This window comes from Mauremys reevesii, linkage group 4 (genome assembly GCF_016161935.1).
Source record: "Mauremys reevesii isolate NIE-2019 linkage group 4, ASM1616193v1, whole genome shotgun sequence".
NCBI lineage: Eukaryota > Metazoa > Chordata > Testudines > Geoemydidae > Mauremys > Mauremys reevesii.
The window spans coordinates 33,394,835-33,417,265 of record NC_052626.1 but is presented as its reverse complement, the minus strand read 5'-3'; the positions used below and the strand labels follow the sequence as shown (position 1 = coordinate 33,417,265).

General features: G+C 41.6%; 1 protein-coding gene across 5 annotated transcripts in view; it reads left to right on the top strand.

Moving 5' to 3' along the window:
- ZC3H14 (zinc finger CCCH-type containing 14) overlaps nt 1–22,431 on the top strand; it is a 47,599-nt gene that overhangs the window by 11,176 nt on the left and 13,992 nt on the right. For 4 of the 5 annotated variants that reach the window (XM_039537040.1, XM_039537041.1, XM_039537044.1 and 1 more), the window contains exons 4-15: nt 3,685–3,725; nt 4,110–4,305; nt 4,702–5,125; nt 6,420–6,580; nt 6,929–7,029; nt 9,412–9,567; nt 13,068–13,142; nt 13,589–13,748; nt 16,250–16,473; nt 18,582–18,702; nt 20,572–20,708; nt 22,337–22,431. In XM_039537040.1, coding sequence (XP_039392974.1) covers nt 3,685–3,725; nt 4,110–4,305; nt 4,702–5,125; nt 6,420–6,580; nt 6,929–7,029; nt 9,412–9,567; nt 13,068–13,142; nt 13,589–13,748; nt 16,250–16,473; nt 18,582–18,702; nt 20,572–20,708; nt 22,337–22,431 — 1,891 coding nt within the window. The remainder of the gene's footprint in view (nt 1–3,684; nt 3,726–4,109; nt 4,306–4,701; nt 5,126–6,419; nt 6,581–6,928; nt 7,030–9,411; nt 9,568–13,067; nt 13,143–13,588; nt 13,749–16,249; nt 16,474–18,581; nt 18,703–20,571; nt 20,709–22,336) is intronic. The other variant, XM_039537045.1, reaches the window with a different exon arrangement.

The window sequence follows — 22,431 nt, the reverse complement described above, 5'->3', positions numbered from 1 at the left end:
TCATGCAATGGGCCACCCAGATACCTGAGAGACTGCATATCCCTAGTTATCACCTACCAACCCACACAAATATCGTGAAACAACTAAAACCCATACTCGATGGGGACTTCATCTTGAAAGAAATCTTTCCAGAACTCCCTTTTCTGACCTTCAAACAATCTCCCAACCTCTCTAAGCTCCTCATCAAAAGCAAGCTCCCCACAGACCAAAACGCACTAACTTAAAGCAGCACCAGACCCTGCCAGAGCAACAGATGCAAAGCCTGCTGACATATCTCCACTGTTGCAATGATCAACCCCCCCCACAACATACCTTTCAAGATCCATGGGTCCTACACATGCCTATCACAATGTGGTGTACCTCATCCAGTGCACTAAATGCCCCAATAACAACTATGTGGGTGAAACCAAGCAATCACTACGCTCTCGAATGAACTCTCACAGAAAAATGATAAAAGACAAAAAACACCCTATCACCTGTGGGTGAACACTTTTCACAAAGCGGTCACTCTATATCAGACCTATCAGTCCTCATGCTCAAAGGAAAGTTTCACAGTGCTTTCAAAAGATGACCCTGGGAGCTTAAATTCATGACTTTGCTAAACACTAAAAATCATGGACTGAACAGAGACACTGGATTTATGGCAGGTGTACTACCTAGAACTAGTTTATCATTTTTAATTGACTAGATCTCAACACGACAGTGTCCCTTTACAGGACATACTGTGAGATTGCTTTTCATTTATTTTAGGCAGGTTCAGAGGTTAGGTGTGGGGGGTCACATACCCCACCCAAATTTTTGTGAGCACCGAGCTGCCTCTTTGGGGCTTTGCTTGGCCTGCTGCAGGAAGGGGAGCTCTGTCCTTCTCATGCTGCACCTTCTTCTCTCCTCCCCCTTCCCTTGGCACATTTCCAGCTCGCTTGGCCATTCTCCCCAGCAGCAGGCCCAGGGGGTGAGTGGAGGGGATGAGACAGGTGCTGCTTCTCTTGTTGGATGAGGGTGGCTACTATGGGTCGCTTCCTCTGTGCAGTGCAGTGGCTACCTGTGAGAGTCCAGCTGGGGAGGTGGAGGCAGGGGCCCACAAGGCAGGTTAGCTTGGTGGGGTGGGAAGAGTGCGACAGCCGCAGGCCGGGCACCAGGTCGCTGGGGAAGGCACCAGGAGTAGGTTCCCTGTGCTCAGCCCAAGATAGGGACATTGCCTGGGGAGCTCCTTAGAGAAACTTTGTTGCTGTGACCTTCCGTCCTCTCTTCCCCGGGGCTGGTGCTGGGCCCCTGATGCATGTGCTCCCCAATCCTGTGACCCCAGCCCTCCAGAAGCTGGCAGGATTGTCTGCCCTGGCCCAGGGAGGTAGGATGGAAGGTTCCTGCACCCAGAGGCAACATGTGGGTCAGTCACGTGCCCACAGTCTTTAAATTGTGCCCTCAACAGTTATATGTCGCCTCTGGGCCCCTGTCAGAAACAGAAGAGAAGCGCATGCAATTTATTGTTCTTTGAAAAGTATACACATTTGTACATGGTCATTTATTCCCTATTGTGGCATGACTGAACAGTTTGTCTGTGGGTTGGTTTGTTTTTTGTCATTTTATCAGTCAAACATCTGTGTATCCTGCATCCAGTGGCTACATGAATCAGTTAGAAAACAAAATAGATACTATTGAATGTGGAGGTTAGTTCCACTACTGGAACTTGTTCTTTATAGCATATTTTAGCTAGACTGTATCCCATAATGTATTATTAAATATAACAGAGAACATTTTTAATACTTTGAAGTTGAATAAATTAAATCATTTACTCATAAGACTAATAATGAGGTGAGGAGAGAGAATTTGAAGTACGAAGAGAAATTATTCTTCGGTGTAGGACAATATATCAAGATACATGAATTTTTAGATGTACTTAGTTTAATTTTGGCAATGCCCTCTAAATTATTAAAGGAATGAGAGTACTGTAACTTAATCAGGCAACTCAAGTTCTGTTTGTGAATATAAATTTACTTCACAGCAAATATTTTATCAAATATTGAAATACATTGTGGTTAAAAATAACTGAAAATGTGAAGACTAAATGAAATGTATCCGATAACAATCTAGAAATATGATGGGGAAAATTAAAATGGTAAATCCAGGAAACCTAAAATTTTAAACATTGTTCTTATGCTTCCAGTCTTTGGTCTCACCAAAATGGATTTTCCTTAGATTTCAATACCAATCCTTTGCAGGGCATTCCCAGGTATAATGTATACCTCTAGTGCAGGGGTGAGCAACCTTTTCAGAAGTGGTGTGCCGAGTCTTCATTTATTCACTCTAATTTAAGGTTTTGTGTGCCAGTAATACATTTAAACGTTTTTAGAAGAGATCTTTCTATAAGTCTATAATATAGAACTAAACTACTGTTGTATATAAAGTAAATAAGGTTTTTAAAATGTTTAAGAAGCTTCATTTAAAATTAAATTAAAATACAGAGCCCCCCAGACCGGTGGCCAGGACCTGAGCAGTGTGAGTGCCACTGAAAATCAGCTTGTGTGCCGCCTTTGGCACATGTGCCATAGGTTGCCAACCCCTGCTCTAGTGTATAATTCTGATTCTGCTATAAAAAGTTTCACAGCACTGCTGTGACAGAGCTGTGGCCCAGTTTAAAGGTTTGTCAGCCCTTTTCTGACAGGGGTGAGGCCTGCTGTACATTAGAAAATGAGTTCGGTTTAACTGCATCAGTCAGGATTGTGAAAAATCAACCCCTCAGAGTGGCATAATTAAACCAACCTAAATCTCAGAATAGACAGTGCTAGGTCAATGGAAGAATTCTTCCCTTGACATAGCTACCACTTCGCAGGGAGGTGGATTACCTACACCAACAGGAGAATGCGTCCTGTCAGCATATGTAGTATCTGCACTGAAGCACTGTAGTGGTGCCGCTGTGCTGCTGTAGCATTTTAAGTGTAGTCAGGCCGTGAATGTGAAAGTTGATCCATGATGATCACATCAGCAGGGCTCAGCGGACGCTGTTTTGGGAGTGTTCTAGTGAGAATGCACGCAAGAGGGATCACAAAGGCTTCCTTAATGCAAAAGTGTTACTCAGTCTTTCAATGGAATTTGGGCACATAACTCTCTTAGGCTCCTAAATTATGAAGATGTCTAGTTGCAACTGAGTAGGTAGGGTTGAATTCTAAAATGGGCTAAAAATGGGGCATGCATTTCTGTTTTTCTCTGAAGGCAGGTGTCCAGTCAGTTTGAAATTTTACACAGGATTGTTTTATTCCCTTGTAGTTTTCTTTGTTGGTTTTACTTGATACATTTTTAATAGGAAGCCTTTGAATTTGGGCTCTAGCTGAAATTTTTCCTTGGCAGTGTTTCTTGACTGCTCTCTCTTTAAAGACATTGTGTCCATATGCAACATTTGCTAGGGAAGTGGATCTTGCATCAGTCAAGTGCACAGAGGAGAGTGGTTTATGTGTGTGTACAAAACTGATTGGTGGAGTCTGGGAGTGTGCAGATCTTAATTGATCGATTGATTGATTCTGGGGTTGGATGTACAAAGGGATGATTGTTTAAGTGGAAAGCAGGCTCACTCAAATAAGTGGCCTGTTGACATGAAAAATAAAACTTATAAATCTTGCTGATTTTTGAATGGCAACTGTTCTTAAAGAATTTAAATTACTTATCTCCTCATCTCTCTCTTTTTTTCAGGCTACATGGTGTGTTAGATAAACTTCGGTCTGTAACTACTGGTAAGTAAAGTTTGTCCAAGAAAGCAATAGCTTAGCTTTGGAAGCAGATATCAGTACAGTATTTTCTTATACTCGTGTATATATTTTGCCAGTTTTTTAAAAGTTCTTAATTGGCTGTATCATTAATATTTAATGTATATGATGTCTGTGGCTTCTGGCTATTAAGAAACTTGTCATGTATGTTGCTCTTGGGATGAAGAAAATATGACCTTTTAAAGCAGGTCTTGCTGCTTTTTCAGTCCAGTGGGTTTGCTTCTGAGGATTTCTGTAGAGGCCAATTGTTCATTAGCTTGTGGCTTTAAGGCTGCCCTTGCTGTATTATTGATTTACATAAGCTAAGTCACTGAACTTTGATGTAAGGGTGAAGTGCACCTGTCTTCACAGAACCTACTAGCCTAAAGTCTTCAGACTCTAACATCTTTGAGAGCAACTTGCCTTCCAGCAAAAGCAGTTCATGTGGGAGTGATGAAAGACGGCGTGAGGAAATCCTACCACCTCTTGCAGTCTCCAGCACTCGGGCTGAAAGAAACGATTCCAGAGTTTCAACCAGCTCACAAGAGCAGAGAGCTGCTGCTGCCCGGTAAGGCTTCTACCTGCTTATTGGCAAGAGCTCAGATTTCCAGGGATACATCACTGGAATTGTTTGGAAGAGCAGTACGGATTAACTAGCTAACGAGACCAGAACAGGAGAATGGAGGCTTTTCCAGTCTCACTCAGAAAAGGGTTGCTACTGTGTGTTGCATAAAATAAATATTATACCTGGAAAGTTTACTTCATGCTTCTTTATGCAATAAATGTTCTTATCTTAACTAACTAACCTAAAATGAAAAGTAGATGTCAAGTCTGCCAGATTTTTTAAAAGAGTAAAATCTTGTTTTTTATTTCTGCCTATATTTAAAGTGTTCTTCTAAATTTTGTTTTTTAGGGATTCTTATCTGGCAGTTAGTTAAGACTTTGTAACCTCTTCTTTCTCCAGGCAGTCTTATGAAGATGGATCTGCATCCCGCTTAATGTCAACGGTCAAGCCTCTAAGAGAGTTGTCGCCTTCTGAAGCTGTGATTGACATTAAACCTGAACCAGATGATCTCATTGATGAAGACCTAAATTTTGTGCAGGAGAATCCATTGTTGTCTCGGAAGAAAGCTGTTGTAACTGTAACTTATGGATCTTCCCGTCCTACTGCTGAAATCTACAGACCACCAGCTAGCAGAAGCATGGACAGCCATATACACTTACAAAGATTGCCGCAGCAAGGCAGTCTACAGGGTGGTAGGCAGTTGGACATGGAAAGCTGCAGGTCTTTGGAAACAATCCCGCTATGTGATCCAGAAGCATTTGTCAGCTTAGCAGAGAGTTACAGGCCCACCTCCAAACTGAGTGCTGATAAAATAAGCAGTGAGGTTAGTATGCAGATTTAAACTATGTCTGTATTTGACACATGCTCAACAAAGCCAAGTCACCTTGGATGACACCTAGGAGGGCATCCTGGCCCCAGTGAAGTCAATGGGAATTTTGATGTAAGTTGGGCCAGGATTTCATCACTTTAGTCCACTGGCCAAAAACCAGTGTGCTTAAAAAAAACAAACCCCAAAACCTTCACAAATTGCTGACTAACTTGGTGATGTGGCATCTGTTTGGTGCTTTACTGACTTGGAGTAATGAATTAGAACATCATTGGCAGTGTTGGCATATGGTAGGTAAGAATAATCATTTTAATCTCTAGATTTTTTGGAATAGCTGTTCATGCATGAGTTCTTTGTAGATCTCCAGTTTGCCAGGTGTGAAATAAAGACCAACACTGAAGATCAAAGAAGGAAATATATCCATCTACCTATTTGTGTATGTATCTCTATGTATTTTTAGTGTGCCAAACAACTTTGTATTTAGGGTCCATGAATCTTAGTTTCAAAAGTCATAGCTATTACATCACTTGCTGTGGATGTCAAAATGATCCTGTCAGTAGCAAGCTAATAATTCTAGGATTGTCATATTATTTTAATCTAAAATGCTTTATAAATTTATAACATCATCCTCTCATTTTATAGACAGGTTATTTGGGTCTTGAGAAGTGATGTTTCTCGCCCAAAGTCTCTCATGAGTTAGCAGCAGACCAGTCACCTCCCTTCCTGGGGTATATTAGACACACCCCTTTGAGCTGTTACTTTCTCAGTTTAAAAAAAAATTAATATTACAATCCTGTATTTAAAAAAAAATAGAGGGATATTTATGGAGAGAGCCCTAGAATTTGGAGTTTCATCATCTTCAGCCTTGCCTTAGACAAGTTTTTATGGCTTGAAAGGTTTTTCTCTCTTTACCAAAGATGTTGATTTCTGTCACTAAAATCCTTTGGCGCATCAGTCTGGCTAGTGAACACTCTCTGTATTTATTCAAAGATAGTGCTGCTGCATAGGGGAAATAGGAAAGTATAAGCAGTATAAATGATACTCTTGGCAGCAGAGTTCTGTCTAGGTATTCCTTCAAGGGGATTGTGAGTCACATCCTGAACCTCATTCTTTCTATAGCACTTTTTTTTTTTCTGCACACAGTGCAATACAGCCAGGATTTTAAATGTGTCTCAGTGTCCTAGATCAGTGTTTAAGTGGAAGCTCTCCATCATCTGTTTATTGGTGGAATAACAGGGTCTTGTTTGTTTGCATATTAATGTGGATCTGATTAATGAATTGTTGGTTGCAGGAAGAAAGCTCCAGGAAGAGAAAATTGCCAGTTATAAGCTCAGTGGTCAAAGTGAAAAAGTTCAGTAATGATGGGGAGGAGGAGGAGGAGGAGGAAGACTATGGGTTACGAATAGGAAGTATCTCCAGCAGTGTGTCTGTACCAGCAAAGCCTGAAAGAAGGTACTTGAAGATTTCTATGGTCCAGTACTGGTTTTTAATATGAATCTATTAAAGGGGATTATGGAAAAGGAATGAGGTGATGGATAAATCATGGCTAACTAAAGGTTTAGTATAGTATGTGAGCTAACTGGTTTAAAACATTAGAGTTGAAGAATACCTTATAAAAAGATTTAGTTAATTAAAGTGTATTTTCAGATTGTGTCTTCTAGCGACACTGTATTTAAATATGCAATGTTTTAACATTTTGTTGAAAGTGAAACATCACTGTGATGGATTTACAATGGGTATTGGAATTCATATATCTGCAGGAAAAATTAATGTCTCTCTCTCTCTCTCTCTCTCTCTCAGACCTTCACTACCACCCTCCAAACAGGCCAATAAGAATTTAATACTGAAAGCTATATCTGAAGCTCAGGAATCGGTTACAAAGACAACCAACTATTCCACAGGTAATTCATGCTATTTTTATGCTTGGCAAAGCTATGTTATTTTAAAGTCCTTTCAAGGGAGTTGCTTACATGGGTGCTGATAGGTAGATTTGAAGGTTGGTCTGGAGTGTTGAAGAGTGCTCTGAGATCAAGGGGGATGAGGAGAGACAAAGGTTCCTCACATGGAGCAGATTCCATGCTATTGCCAGACAAAAAAATCCAAATTAAAATCTGCGAGAGCTGAGAAAAGTGTTTTTGAAAAGGGTATGGACAATGCCAGATTTTAATATTGAGCACTAACATAAGTTATTTTAATATAGTGCTTTACATTTTCAGAAGACTTCCCAAATATTAATTTTAAAGAGCTGGGGAACTGGCAAAAGCAGTTATTGGCAGTGGCGCTGTAGAGATAAGGGTGAGGAATGGAGTCCGATGATAGGATGGACATTGAGATAGAAACTTCCTTAAGAAACTGTATGTCTTACGGACGTACAGAGGAAGAGAAGAGGAAGGAGAAAGTATCAAGGGGACAACTGTTGGAAGCGCATGAGATATTCTGATTCACGATCATCATAAATTGGACGAGGAAAACTATTCTGTGCACACAGGTGAGTTTGGATACAGGGCGAGCTGGTGTGAGAATATGGAAGAAGGGGCAAGGATTGCCAGCCTTTTCACAAATGAGGCAGTAATGGAAAATTAACTTGGAATTGTTTTGGAGAAGAATTTGGTAAATCACTTGGCTATTTGTAAAATATCTTCCATACAAAAAAATAAAGTGTTAAGAGAACGTTATTGAGGTTGCCAAATGAAGTATCCACAAGTTAGGAAATACCTGAATTAAAGTAGCCTCTGCAGCATTAATTATGGCCCTTTGGGCATATGCATTATAATAAGATGATCGCATACTAACTTTTCCACAAGACCCCTGCTTCATTGAGTGCTTAATGAATAAAGCTTTTAAATATGTATTTTAATCCTCATTATTCAATGTCATTTACTGCATAACATTCAAACTCTTCAATGAATAAAGAATTTTGTAGTTCTTCATGGAGTTTTCTTCTGCATTCATACTATGGTGTCTGAATGCTTCCCAAACATCAGTGAACTTATTATAACATCCTTGCAAATTAGGGAGGTGGTAGTATGCCCATTTTACTGCTAGGGAACAGAATTATTAAGACAAGTTAGTGGAAGAACTGGTACTACTAGAACTCTAGGTTCCTTGCACCAGCCCATAGCTTTACTATGTCAAAGGGTATTTTAGTAGAAAAAGACACAGCAGCAGGAACTAGAGCTCCTTATGGGTATCCTGAAATGCTGCAGGAGGCTCAGTGGGCCTGAGAGGATGCACAGTGTAACATGGTAGGAGATGGAACATTGCCAGAAACTTAAAAAAGTTGTGAAAACTGTCCTGTGCTTGCAACAATAGTCATTTTCTGTGGCTTATATCTCAGCCAAAGTAGTGACAGCAGAAAGCACCTCTCTGAATTCTGGGCTTATCTCCAGACCATATTTCAGCTTCCTATTCCAAACCCCTAAGGTACAGGAGCCAGTAAAAAAATTTTATTTTTGCATTTTTTAAAAACATTCCAAGTGTTAGTTGGTGCTGTTGCTCCAGGTACAGTACAATTTGCAAATGCTTCATATCCTATTTAAACATTTTAAACAGAAAATGAAAGTAGCATAAGTTCAAGTACAACACAAAGGATGAAAAAAGATTATAAGAAACCGAATGATATATCCAGCACTCCACAGTGCCTCATGCTGTACAAGCCAGAGAATGGTCAGGACTGTCAATGTGGTATTCATCCAGAGTACAGCAATCCCATCATCCCACAGTTCTTTACATCCAGCTCACGGTCAAAGCCAAACCAAAGCAAGGAAGTCAAACTGCCATCCTGATGTCATCAAACTCCACATGCTGCTGCTGTCACAGTCTACACTATTTCCAAGGATCTTGGGTAGGATTCTTCAGCATCCTGGCTATCACAGGTTGATTCAAATGTATCCGTAGCATAGTCATACTGACAGAAGGCAGGAAGAGAAATGGCTTTGAAAGTCACTAGAAAGTCCAATTTACATTTGCCCTCCATTTAACTACCACACTCTTCTGACCCTGAAAGCTGGGCGAGTGAATGCGGTTGGTAGTGTCAATCTTAGTTCCACTGTAGGCCAGCTGTGGCTCTGCACCCGCTGTTTGTGTGAGGGATCAGAAGTTGATCTTACAAAGCAGGCGTCCTAAGATTGCAGCACCTGGAACTGCCACTAGGCCAGTCTCTGGACTGCTTTTAAAGTTATACACTTACATTGTTGAGAATGAAATTGTTTTGGGACTAAATGCAAACGTAGTACCACTATGTTGGTTTTTTTAACATAATCAACTGTTTGACTTATGTAAAGTTCCACAGAAGCAGACAGTTCCAGTTGCACCCAGAACAAGAATTGCCCAGGATGAAACTCTATTAGAAGTGATCCATATTCAGAGCCGACCTTCCAGAGTGAGCGCCCAGATTGAGGCAGAAGAACCCAAGGAACAGACATTAGAAAGAATTCAAGGTAATTCTGATACTACTTTTCAAAAACCCATATGTGGGAAAGTTACTGTACTTAAACATGGACGCCTGTTACAGGCTGATTATCAAGTTGTTTGGTCACATGTGCATTATGGTAGCATATAAAACTGAAATTTCACCAAAAGTGCAACAGAAGACAACAAAGTATGCACTGGAGAAGCAGATTTGAGCACCTTCTAGTGGTGCCGCAGCTTGTTAGTTGCTTCTGTAGCTGTTGGACTCTCTTAGAAGCCAAGAATCAAAACCATAAAGGGCTTTATAGATCAAAACCCCCTGTGTTATACTTGGAAATGAGCTGAAAGCCATTGAGGTTTCTGGAGCAAAAGTGTAATATGTAATATGTAATCACCTGATGAGCCAAGCAGGAAGCAAAGATTTGTATATCCTTCTGGTTTATAGTGAATAATTTCACATAATGGAGCTGCCACCAATCAGGATGCACTTATTTGCATATGTATTATGATTGGTTACTATTTCCCCATCCTTAGTATTGTGGAAGTAGAGCAAGAACTGACAGGGATTTGAAGGGGATTTCAATGCAAACAGTCACCTCTGTGAGCAAGAGTCAGGCTAGCTGTAACCCTAATAATGCGAGATTTGTAGAAGCGAGGATTGTGTGAGGCGAGTGGGAAAGAACTGAGTGAGAAGTTGTTGCGACCTTGTGTCGATAATGAGGAATGTAGACTAACGTCTAAATAGAAGTGAGAAAAATAAGATAAAGATGACGTATGTATAAACTAAATGCAGCTGTTGCTTATTATTGTATGAGACAAAAAGTTACAAAAAGTATTTTTGACAGGCCAATGGGGGCTTTGGGAAGCGGCGCGGGCCGAGGGATTTGCTGGCCGCCGCTTCCTGCAGCCCCCATTGGCCTGGGGTGGTGAACCGCGGCCAGGGGGAGCTGCAATCAGCCGAACCTGCGGATGCAGCAGGTAAACAAACAGGCCCAGCCTGCCAGGGTGCTTACCCTGGCAAGCCGTGTGCCAGAGGTTGCCGATCCCTGGTCTTGAACAACATGTGGTCTTATGTCTTTGAACCAAATGAGTTGAATATAAATTATATCTACTAGTAAACATCTTTCTTCCCCCTTCTTTTTCTAAAATCTGTATTTCATAATATTAGCATCTATTCAAAATTAAGAAAAAATTGAGATGAAAATAGTTTAAAAAAATCCAATAAATTTCAGTTGTGTTAAAGGAGCACCATCAATTTAATAATCACACTGAAACTTTGTTACTTGCTGTTGCTAGAAAAACACCTAAGATTATATTATTTGATAGAGATTAAAGGAAACAAATTGTTTTTCTCTCTTTGTCCATGTTTACTTTGTGCATTTGAGAGCTTTTTTTCTTATAGCTAGTTTAATTGTTTCTCCTGTGTATATATAGTAAGTCTGTTGTGCCTACTGTTTGTGTGTCTTTCATATAGCAACTGAGGAGAGAAAAACATTTAAAGAAAAAAGTTGTCAGGGAGACTTGGGTGTAGGACATTCAGTTGTTTTCATGTTGTGAAAATGACCAGATTTCAAGTTGACAGGGGGTCTCTGTCTCCTGGGGATTCTAAATATGGCATTCTGCTTTTGCGTAGATATGCATCTTCACCAGTGACCCAATGGAATTGCATGTACACTCCAAATTTAAAGGGATTTTCCCAATATTATACCAACCAAAGTGGAGTTCACTGAACATTTATTATCGCTTAATGTTAATTCTTTTTGCTCAGTTAGCCACTGATCCTGCAAACAAACATGAGCTTAACTTTTCTGCTGTGAGTGGTCCCTGTGAGTGTTTGCAGGATTGGGGTCTTAACCACTTGCTACTACAACATAAACTTTTTTGAGGAACCCACATAGCCCACTATTTTCTGTGCATCTTTGCTATAAACAAACCTGGTCATGTGTGTGACACTGGAGGAACAGAGTGTGTCCCAGTGTGAAATGTTCAGGGAGGAAGTCTTGGCTTTTAAAAAAAATTAAGGTAATGTAGAAACAGCATGAATAAAGCACACCTAATATCTAGATTAAATTAAAGGATAAAATGGATTTGAGTGGGATCGTTGTCAGGTTGGCTCAACTTCATTGTCTGGGGGTAACAATTTCCTGTTAAAATTAATAATTTTTTCAATCCCTTGTTTTTGTTTTTATTTTTTTATCTAGCCACATTAGTCTATAGCATTTAATGCTGGCAGATTACTTCAGAATAGGAATGAGTTTGAATAGTTAATTTATAATGTATAGGAAAACTTTTCCTGTAACCGTATATGAGATGATTTAGTGTTTATAAACTAAATGTTGGGGGTTTTAAATGGAAATGACTGCTTAGGAACACTATCAACCTACTGTAAGGGCCGGTTTACACTAGTTACTTACATCAGTATATCTACATCTCTCAGGGGTGTGACAAATCCACACTCTTGAGAGATGGAGCTATACCAACCTATCTCCCTGTGTATACAGCACTAGGTTGTCAGAAGAATTCTTCCGTTGACCTAGATGCCACTTCTCGGGGATGTGGACTACCTATGCCAGTGGTCCCCAACGCGGTGCCTGCGGGCGCCATGGCACCCGCGGGGGCATCTTAATGCACCCGCGTCCTGGCCCCCGGGAGAGCACCCGCCGAAATGCCGTGGCGGGGACGCCTCTCGCTGACGCCGCTTGCCATCGACAAGTGACGTCATCAAGAGGCGTTGCCCCCGAATTTCGGCGGGGATGCCTCTCGATGACGCCGCTTGCCGTCGACAAGTGATGTCATCGAGAGGCGTCCCCGCCACGGCATTTCGGCGGGTGCTCCGCCGCTGCTGTGGTCCTTTGGCTGGCGGGCGCCAGCTGAAAAGGTTGAGGACCACTGACCTATGCTGACAGGAGAGACCCTCCCGTCAGCGTACCAGTGTCTCCACTGAAGCGCTATAGCAGCGCAACTGCACAGATGTAGCATTTTAAGTGTAGACGTGCGCGAATTTTTCCAAACGTTAACAATAAATCTAATGCAGAAGAATGTTCTAACCTCATTTGTCTAGCAGCTTTAAAGCATAAAGTAGCCTTTGTTTTAATTAGTTCTTTGCATTTGAGTGTGCCTGAGAGGAGGCAGCTGCAAATGGGGATACCTGCTGTACTACTCAAAATGTAGACAATCCCTGTAAAAATAAGGGACAAAGGTGTAAGCAGAACTGATCTTTATAGTACTGTTTCTCCCAGAAGACTATGTATCCACAAACATAATCCATGCACAGTCACAACAATGGGAAAGACTGGGCTCTCTAAACAGCTGGATTTTGGTGTGATCCTGTCTTGCTGGAGGAAATGTTTTATTGCTATATGTTTTGGAACATTTGAAATGGATAAATAAAAAAACAGAAATGAAAATTTCTTCCTCTGTTCGTTTAGATTTTTTTTAAGATCAGAAAGAAAGGAGAGTTAGCAGTTGGGTTCTCTTTTAATTTTGACATGCAGTAAAATGTGCAGTAAAATGTCCATATTTTCTTTAGGAACTCAACAAACGCAGCTCTTTTCCCGTATCCAGACTGAACCGTTAATTGAAGAAACTTTGCAAATGACTCAAGGTTAAGGATGGCTTTTCTTTTTTTCTTTTTGAAAATGTGATAGTTTGACCAAAGAGGCCATTGTATTTTAGGTTTAAAATAGCACTTCCCTTTAAATTAGTTATATTTGTAATGTCCTCTAGTTTTTACACGTTAAGTAAAATCTTTCCATCAGTAGGTGCCAAAAATGAGATATTGGTGTATAGATCCAGCAGCAGAGCCAGCCCAATAACAAACTCCTAGGGTTCAGGCCATATGCTGCTACACCTTCAGCTGATATAATCAGAGTTGATGCATGAAGAAGGAAGTACACTCATTTTCTGTTTAAAAACTAGTACAGAGAATTGAAAACAAAATGTTAGTTGGTTGGTCTCTTTGAAATTATTATTCAAAAACATGACTGCATACTAAAGTGCAATACAGTGGGTCTTTTATTCCAACTTTGATCCATTTTTTCTGTGACTCAGATTATTATGACGTGGAGTCTGTGGTCCACACTGATACTAGATCATTTATTCTGAAAAAGCCAAAGCTATCTGAGGAAATAGTAGTGCCACAGAATCAGGAATTGGGAAAGAAGGCTGCAGAGGCAATGCGGGCACTTTCAGGACGTCTTATACAGACAAGGTAAAAAGTCAGTCCTTTCTTCATTTAAAGAAGTAACAGGACCAAATATATGCCAAGTCTTGTTACTGTAATGTATCTTGTAATTGGTTAGAATGTTTATTTAAATGTAACAGGTTGGAAGAACAAATCCAATACATTTCTTGGTTTCCATGCCGCAGAAGCCCAATCAAGACTGATGAAAACATGGACAAAAGAGCCTACTGCCCAGCCAAAACTCAGAAATCCTGACACTCATTTCTTTTAAACTGAAAATGTGTCCCAGGCTTGGTTGTGATTAGAGCAATTTTTTCATTTACCAGGAAAATGGAAAAAGGAATTGGATGGCTTGCAGGTATCAGAGGGTGGCCCACTTGTATTGTAATTTTTATTACAGCTGTTACATCTTGCTGAAATCTAAGCAATAGTTTGCATGGGGTCTTGTTAAGGAGTTTTAATTTTGGTTAACTTTTTTACTCGTTATATTTATTCTTAGCCCAGCAGTAAGACTATGATTTTGTGATGGTTATTTTTAGTAAAAGTCACAGACAGGTCACAGGCAATAAACAAAAATTCACGGAAGCCGTGACCTGTCTGTGACTTTTGCTGCTGCGGCTCCATAGTTTCCCCCGCCACCGTCGTGGCTGGGAGCTGTGGGGTTCCCCCTCTGCCCACAGCAGCTGGAAGCGGCAGGTGACCATATTTTCCAAAGAGAAAATGGGACACCCCAGCTGCTCGGCCAAGGTGTCCCCCTCCTTGCGAGGCTGTCACCCGTTGCTGCAACCCTGAGGAGAGCCCCCTCGGGAGTCTGTCACCTGTTGCTGGAACCTTGCAGGGGGCTCTGCTGGCTGCCAGCTTCAGAGTCCCACAGCCCCTGGGGCTGAAGCAGAGAATGTCACGGAGGTCTCCGGAAGTCACGAATTCCGTGATTCCCATGACCTCCATGACATAAACGTAGCCTTGCCCAGCAGACTACATGCTCTTTGTAGTACTGATGTCCTCTACCCACCTATCATTTTGAACCATAGGTGTGTAGAGGACAGAGGCAAACAGCAAGGTTAATGTTAATTTTAGATGGTAGAAGCTATTTAAGGAGGACAACAAGTGAATATATTCCTGATTGGGTTTGCCTGGGGGTGTACAACTCAGCTGACCTAACGGGCGCCTCCATACTCAGAAGCCAGCAAACAGCTATTAAGTAGGTAAATAGTGTGTGAGAGCCCTGCTTTATGGGAGTTTTCCTATAAGGCGTTTAGCTAAGGGAAGCGCGGGACTCATAGCTGTTGAGAATGGTCTATGTTGAGTTCACTGGGTCTGCAGAAATCAGTGCCCAGTGGACAGGGCTCCTTTTAGTTCATCCTAGTAGGGAGCAGCTCCGGTTTTGGGGTATGCGAATGTTTTACCTGTTTATATACAAACTGCAGGAGTGGATGTGATGCTGTGTGATGAATGGCATTTCATCACTTCACTGGCCCTTAGCCTTCTAGTTCCTCTCTTCAGGGATCCGCTAACATTCCAACCCCCTGAGCAGTTTCTCTTTAAAAAAAGGCAACCTGCCAGAGAAGTGTTTCCCTTTTCGCTCTCCAAAATGTAATTTTGGTGACAAAATTTCACGTTACTCAAGGTCATGGATGGTCATGATTCAGTCCTGTACTAGACATATTTAGCATCCAGTATCTCATGATGCTGCAGGGCTGGAAACGGGAGCTTTATACCTTTGAAAAGAGGTGAGTCCTCCCATCTAATAGGACCCTGCTCTGACATCTAGCCCTAGAAGGTCTTAATATCTTGAGCCTTACATTTGTAATGTTTTTAATATATTAAAAAAACATTTTAGGCCCTTTATAGACATGCATTCAATTTCAGTTGCTTCGTTCCCCCTTCTAACTATGTAGCATATAAAGAATACATGATGGTGAGAGATAAAGGCTTTGTTAGCACTTGTTTGGGATGGCTGCATAATTCACTTTTACCTTTGCCACTTGGAAGTAATGCAGCCATCCTAAACTCAAGCTCACCTACTCTTTTCAGACCTCAACATGTATCTTTCACTGTGTGTCTGAGGGGGTATATGCATGTATATTGTATATGAAATAGCTTCTTCCAAGGATTCTAAATGGCATTTTGCTCACTTTTATGCCTCAAAGTTGACTTATTTTAAACAGCTTACCTGTGTTCCTTTAGTAACTTTGCACCTATCAAGGAGTCTCTGAATTTGTCATTTTGAGCCAGTGTGTACAGGCTGTAAAATCTACCTGTTGAAATTTACTACTCTCTGTAGGTGTAGATTCCTGTTCTTTTTGGTGTGTCAGTGATGCAATAAGGAATGTTGATATTTGAAGAGGGTGATTATTGTTGGCCAAACACCCCCTACCCCCAATCCTGGATAGTGAGATGCTCCTTGTACTTTGCTCTTTGGACTCATTCTTACAGCTCTGTTGGTATCAATACAACTTACTTTACTTCGATTTCTTAAGAGTTCAATTCCCTGTGATTTTTACCTTGTGTTTTCTTCTGTTTTTTAGAGAGCAGCTTGCACAACCAGAAAAGCCTGCTAGTCCCAAATTCATTGTGACACTGGATGGTGTGCCCAGTCCACCAGGGTACATATCTGATCAAGAAGAGGAGGAGAGCTGTATAACTGAAGGAGTAAAGCCAGTTACCCAAAATGCAGCTGCAAACAAGGGATTAAAAAGCTTTCAAGCACAGCAGATGCAGGTTATAAGCAGGCAGCTGGAGAGCCCTTATGGTAAATTATCCTTGCCAACAGGGCCTTCATATTGGAGTTAGGTTCATTTTAATGTGGGGCTTTCGTACTTGGGAGAACTCTCAAGCCTACCAGCCTTAAACATCACTCCTTGCACTTGTTTTTGTATTATTTGTTCAGGCTGTAACGAGAGCACAGAAGTGAAAGTTCAGCATTTTAAGGGGATAGGGCTGTTTAACCTGCTGACCAAGAGCAGTAGCTGAAATTGTTCTCCACACAGCTTTATGTGTCAGTAAAATTAGATAAGTGGTTTCTTTTAAACTTCAGTGAACTTGTACTTGTCAGAAAGAGCCATTATTCCCCTTACTTGCTGCATGATTGGCCCCATGCAGGACAGTATGTTCTGAGATGCACCTTATTAAATTGTATTGAGCGATTGGAAATGTTCCAGGTTGTGGTGGTAACCATGATCTTTCTGGCCAGATTTGTTAATTTCAAAAGCTGTTTTTAATGATAAAGACAGTCTTTCAAATTGGTAGAATTTTTTCAAAATAGAAGATACTTCATCTGTGATCACTGTGTTTTTCTTAATATCTTATACATTCAGAATAGCTGCCCAGGAATTTAGAACATTGGCCTCTTTTAAGTTGTTTAGAACTCTGCTTTTGAAATGTTGATTTCTGAATGCAAAGTAAAACTCACTTTTAAATGTGGATTTTCCTTTCTCTTGGGCTCCTTAAACACTCGCTGGTTTGAGGTCACATTTACATTCAGGATTTCCATTTGTAGTACGAGAATGTCAGTCCCTCACATAATAACAATGCATCAAAATTTCCTGAATGTATATATAAGAAACTCAGGGCTAGGTACTATGCTGAGTGCCCTCAACTCCATTCATTGGATCAGGCCCTAAATCAGTGAAATGCCTATAGATCTTTTTAAAGGACAGTTTCAGAAAGTTTCCTTAATAGAGAGGTTTAGGCACTGATCCTGCAAATGCTTGCTTGCATGCTTAGCTTTATGTGCAGCAGTTTGCTTCAGTGGGACTGCTCATAGCACATAAAGCTAAGCAAGGGAGTAAACTGTAGAATTGGAGCCAGGATGAGAAGCAGCTTGGAGAAGATAGCGTTTCAGATGGGGCAGTACCACTCAGTTTTGAAGGGATGTGAATCGGGTACATGAATGAGGGTGCAGAAAGATTGCTACTAGTGAGGATGGATAGGGATATTGGTGTGAATTTTGAATTGCATGTGGATAGTTAAGAACCCAGTGAAGGTGCCAGAGAATGAGGGATAGGGTCCTGTTTTCTAGGCAATCCTATTCTGGTTTCTGAATCCTCAGAACTGGACAGGGTAGAGATTTAAGAACAACCGAGGAAGGGAATTGCAGGAGGGAAACCAAGAAGTGATTGAAGTGCAATGATTGTCAACAAAGTGATTGTATGAAAGTTGCACCTTCTTACTCAACAGTTCAGCTTGCCCTGTTAATAAGGAGTCCTATCTGCTGAGTGCCGTGTCAGAGGTAACTTCTTAATGCTGCTTTTTCATGATTGTCTCCCAAAGTCAAAACTATCCATGAGAAAGGGAGATTTTATTCTGACACATGCATCAACAGAACAGTTAGTGAAGTTTCAGTTGCAGAATCTTTTTCTTAGTCCAGTCAGAGTAAGGAAGGATCCAGTTTGTGTTTGCATATCTGGCAGAAAACCATTTCTTTTACTAGTAAACTGAGCTCATTGGATGATCTTTAAGTCCTTGAAAGACGATAACTATCCAGCCCTAGGACGTTTTTAGACATTTTAAGAGGAAAGTAAGGATTTAGCAGGGACAGGCTTGTGTAGCACATTTTACTGCATGTCAAGTGCACACTTGTTTTGATCACTTTGTAATTGAGAAATTAACCCACTAAATAAAGTATTGCAGCTTTCACCAGCTAACACTCTCCACTCTAGTTAGAGGTTGACTAAACTTTGTGTATGTTCAGGTGATCTGAAGCCTGGAGAGATTTCAATTTTTGTATAAAAGCTTGTCATATGTTGGTGAGAAAGCAGTCTGTGCAGGGAACATACTGAATTTAAAGTGTGGTCTGCTTCATAAACCAAACTGCACATGTAATAAAAAAAAGGTCCCTGTGTCATTTCTCCCCCACAGTGGAGATGGAGGAATTGACTGTGCTGCAGAAACAAGAGAAAGTGCTTGAGCGTTGCAAGTACTGGCCTGCCTGTAAAAATGGAGATGAATGTGCATACCACCACCCCACATTACCATGCAAGTAAGTGCTACAGAACTCGATGACATCTGATCTTCTTTGTCCTTCTGGGCTCTAAATGCCGTATTAGTTATTTCACATCTGTTACTCAATTTACATGCTTCATGGTGGGAGATGGGAGTTGAACGTTGCTTCGTAAATGTAACTTCCTCTCCCCTTCTGCTTTCCTCTCTTTCACCATGTTGTAGAATTTAGTGGTATTTACAATCAGCAGAGTCACATCTGATCTCCTGCAGGAGAGAGCTTTCTCCACCGTGCAGGATGCTGTTTGTCTGACCTCTTTATAGGAGAGCTGGGAGTGTACTGTCAGAGGCTACATCTGCACTACAGCGCTTACAGCAGCACAGCCACAGCGCTGCTAAGTGCAGACGCTCTCCCGTCGACTTAATTACTGCAGCCCGGATGAGCAGCGGTAGCTGTGTTGACGGGAGAAGCCCTCCTGTAGACATAGCGTGGTCTGTACCAGGCTTAGATGGGTATAATTGTGTCACTCCCTGAGTGACGTAGTTATACCGACATAAGGCTGTAGTGTAGTAGAGCAAGCCCAAGGTACCTCAGCTAGGTGTCCCCAGAGTTTTGAGCACAAGTGCTCCCACGTATATGGTGGTACAAGGCTTTTTGGCTTAAAAGCAAAGATTTAGAGGAGTCATCCTGAAGATTTTACTGTGCTATTGACTCTTCTTCAACTGGCAGCGACTGTCCAGAATAGCTCTCTTGCTGTTGTCCTCCTGGATTTTTGTGTGCCAGGCAGGCACTCAGCTTTACCAGCTGCTGTCAGAAGAAGAGAAACGGAACCACATCACAGTGAAACAGGCATGGCCCCCCTAAGAGAGTGTACACTGTTGTGGAGTTCATTCCACAAGGTGAATCTTTCTGATACAGGGCTAGCTGGCAGGTCATGAAGCCCTTGCTTTCCCCACCCTCTATCCCATAGTGAGGGAGTGGAGAATAAAATTCACACCTTGATGCTGACTGGTTCAGTGCATCTCTGACCAGATGATCACAATGGTCCCTTCTGGCCTCGGAATCTATGAATCTGTGACTGGGAAAGCAGATTCTCAGTCTGAAATTAGTCAAAGACCATAGTACTGTAAAAGAGAATAGTCCTTGTATTTTTACTTAGTACAGTAGATACAGTGATTCAAGATTGTATAGTAAGTGCACTTGCTTTATGAATGGTGGTATTCTTTGTGGTTTACACTACTTTGTCTCACAAATGAATGAGATAATATTTTGGAAGGCATTTATGGCTGCTTCTCTCATTTCTCCAAAAGGCAATGATACATTGTAACTTATGCCACCCTATACCTCTGAATTTCTGGTAGACAAACACAAGTGGTTCCATTCCACAATAATTCTGAAAAGAAAATTCACATGAGATCAGAATACTAGTTCTTTTATTGTCCTAAAACTGAGACTGAAAAGGGGACATTGGTGGGTTCAAGTATTTAGCACCCAGTGAAAATGATTCTCCTGGGGTGTGTACAGCTTGTGGTGTTCCTGCAGTGGGAGCTCAGAAGCTGTTTTGTTTGGTTTGCTTAGCCTTTCAGCTGCAGTTTTAAATCGAACTGTCTTCGCTCTGCTGTTGGGGATATACTAGTGCTATTTTTAGATAGCAGGTATCATCAGACTTGGGGTCCATCAGCCTTGGTGTTGTCTTGTTGAAAGAGTTCATTTTGAATTACAGCCTTACATCATCTAATCCTTATTTGGAAATATCACCTTCTGCAAAATGAATTCACTCTCTTTCTGGGTGCTGTGGCTCAGACCGTATCTGATCTGCAGGAACTGTAGTTTGCCCTGGAGCAGGTGTGCACTAGCTGCTGCATGGAATATGGTTCAAATAACTGGTTTGGGTTTTTTCCCCCCCAGAGTCTTTCCCAGTTGCAAATTTGCTGATAAGTGCCTGTTTATCCACCCCAACTGTAAATACGATGCAAAGTGTACTAAGCCAGACTGCCCTTACACTCACGCCAGCCGACGAATCCCATTGCCGCCTCCCAAACCAGGTGAGCAGTCTTTGCTAGTTTACTGTGAATTTGTGAGGAAGGGAATAGTGCATGTGAGGAATTGGAGCTAACCCACAGAATCTGATTTGATGATATCTAAGAGGAAAAAGTTATCTGTATGAAACTCGACATTCCCCTCACTTCTGTTATCCCCTGGGCATTAAGATGTGAGTTAATATACCTGCAAAATCTGTTATGAATGTCAGATCCCTGAGCTCCTCTGTGTAAGTGCTGCATACAAGCAACTCTCATTCACTGCAAAGGGAGTAGCATGGGGCAGAGGTGGTGGCACACAGAAATAGCCTATCACTTCTGAATGGATCAGGTAATTAGCCAGTTCTGTAAGAACAAATGTACCTAAACTGTTCACAGATTTAATCTGTATTATAACAAGAATGATCTTCTGATGTGAAAACACAAATTAAAGGCGTATGTTTCTGGAAGTCTGCTTTCTGTCTTGTAATTTTACATGTTTGTGATCATTTTTATCTTTCACTCATTAAAACAGAGAGACTATCCTTTAGTAAAGAGATGTTAACCTAATTTCCATCAAGTCAACTAAATGCAGTTATTTGAGTTGGAATTTGCCAGAAACATAGGGATTAAATTCTTACCCCCATAAAAAACAATGTGGTAAGAGAGCCTTTAAACCACACCCAAAAGACCACATCTCCAGTGGCTTAGTGCTTCCTGACATCACAGTGAGGTGTGGTTTCATTATTGTGTCAGGGTAGAGTCCTACATACTGATCACCTATACCAGGGGTGGCCAACCTGAGCCTGAAAAGGAGCCAGAATTTACCAATAAACATTGCCAAAGAGCCACAGTAATATGTCAGCAGCCCCCCATCCGCTACCCCGCTCCAGCCCCCAGTGCCTCCCACCCACCGGCAGCCCTGCCAATCAGCGCCTCCTACTCCAGCCTCCTGCCTCCTGCCCGCCACAATCTGCTGTTTTGCAGTGCGCAGGAGGCTCTGGTGGGGAGGGCATGGCAGGCTCAGGGGAAGGGGCAGGGGCCTTGGGGGAAGGGGAAGGGGTGGCAGGACCTGGGGCAGAGCAGGGGGTTGAGCAGTGAGCCCCCCACAGCATGTTGGAAAGTTAGCATCAGCCTCAGAGTCAGTGCCTATGCAAGGAGCCACATATTAACCTCTGAAGAGCCGCATGCAGATCAGGAGCCACAGGTTGACCACTCCTGACCTATACCACTTCATGCACTCCTATATGTTCCTGGGAAGAGCCCCACCGAGGTGTTATGTCCCAGTCCTATTTCATTTGAAAACTAACAGGCTCTCTGCAGCCTGAATGCAAGATTTGAACCTCTTTGTCTGCCTAAATTCCCCTGAAGTTTGTTGGAAGCAATATTCTGCGTTTTTTGTCCTGAACTGTTGAAGTGCTTCTGTTTGTGGCTAAATAGTGTCCATGTTCCATCCCAGAATCAGCCGCTTTTCATTGCTGGGTGACATAATCCTGATATATCTTACATATTTCACAGGGCTATTACAAGGCTTAATTGTTTGCGGAGTGATTTGAGATCCTCAGACTAAATGAACTCTGGAAATACAAAATAGTAATTGCTGAGAAAATGGAATTGTTTTGATCCATACAATACTCTTGTTCTTTTTCTAACAGCACCACTACAAGCACCACCAGCAACCTCCAACAGTCAGCTCTGCAGATTTTTCCCTGCTTGTAAGAAAATGGAATGTCCATTTTATCATCCAAAA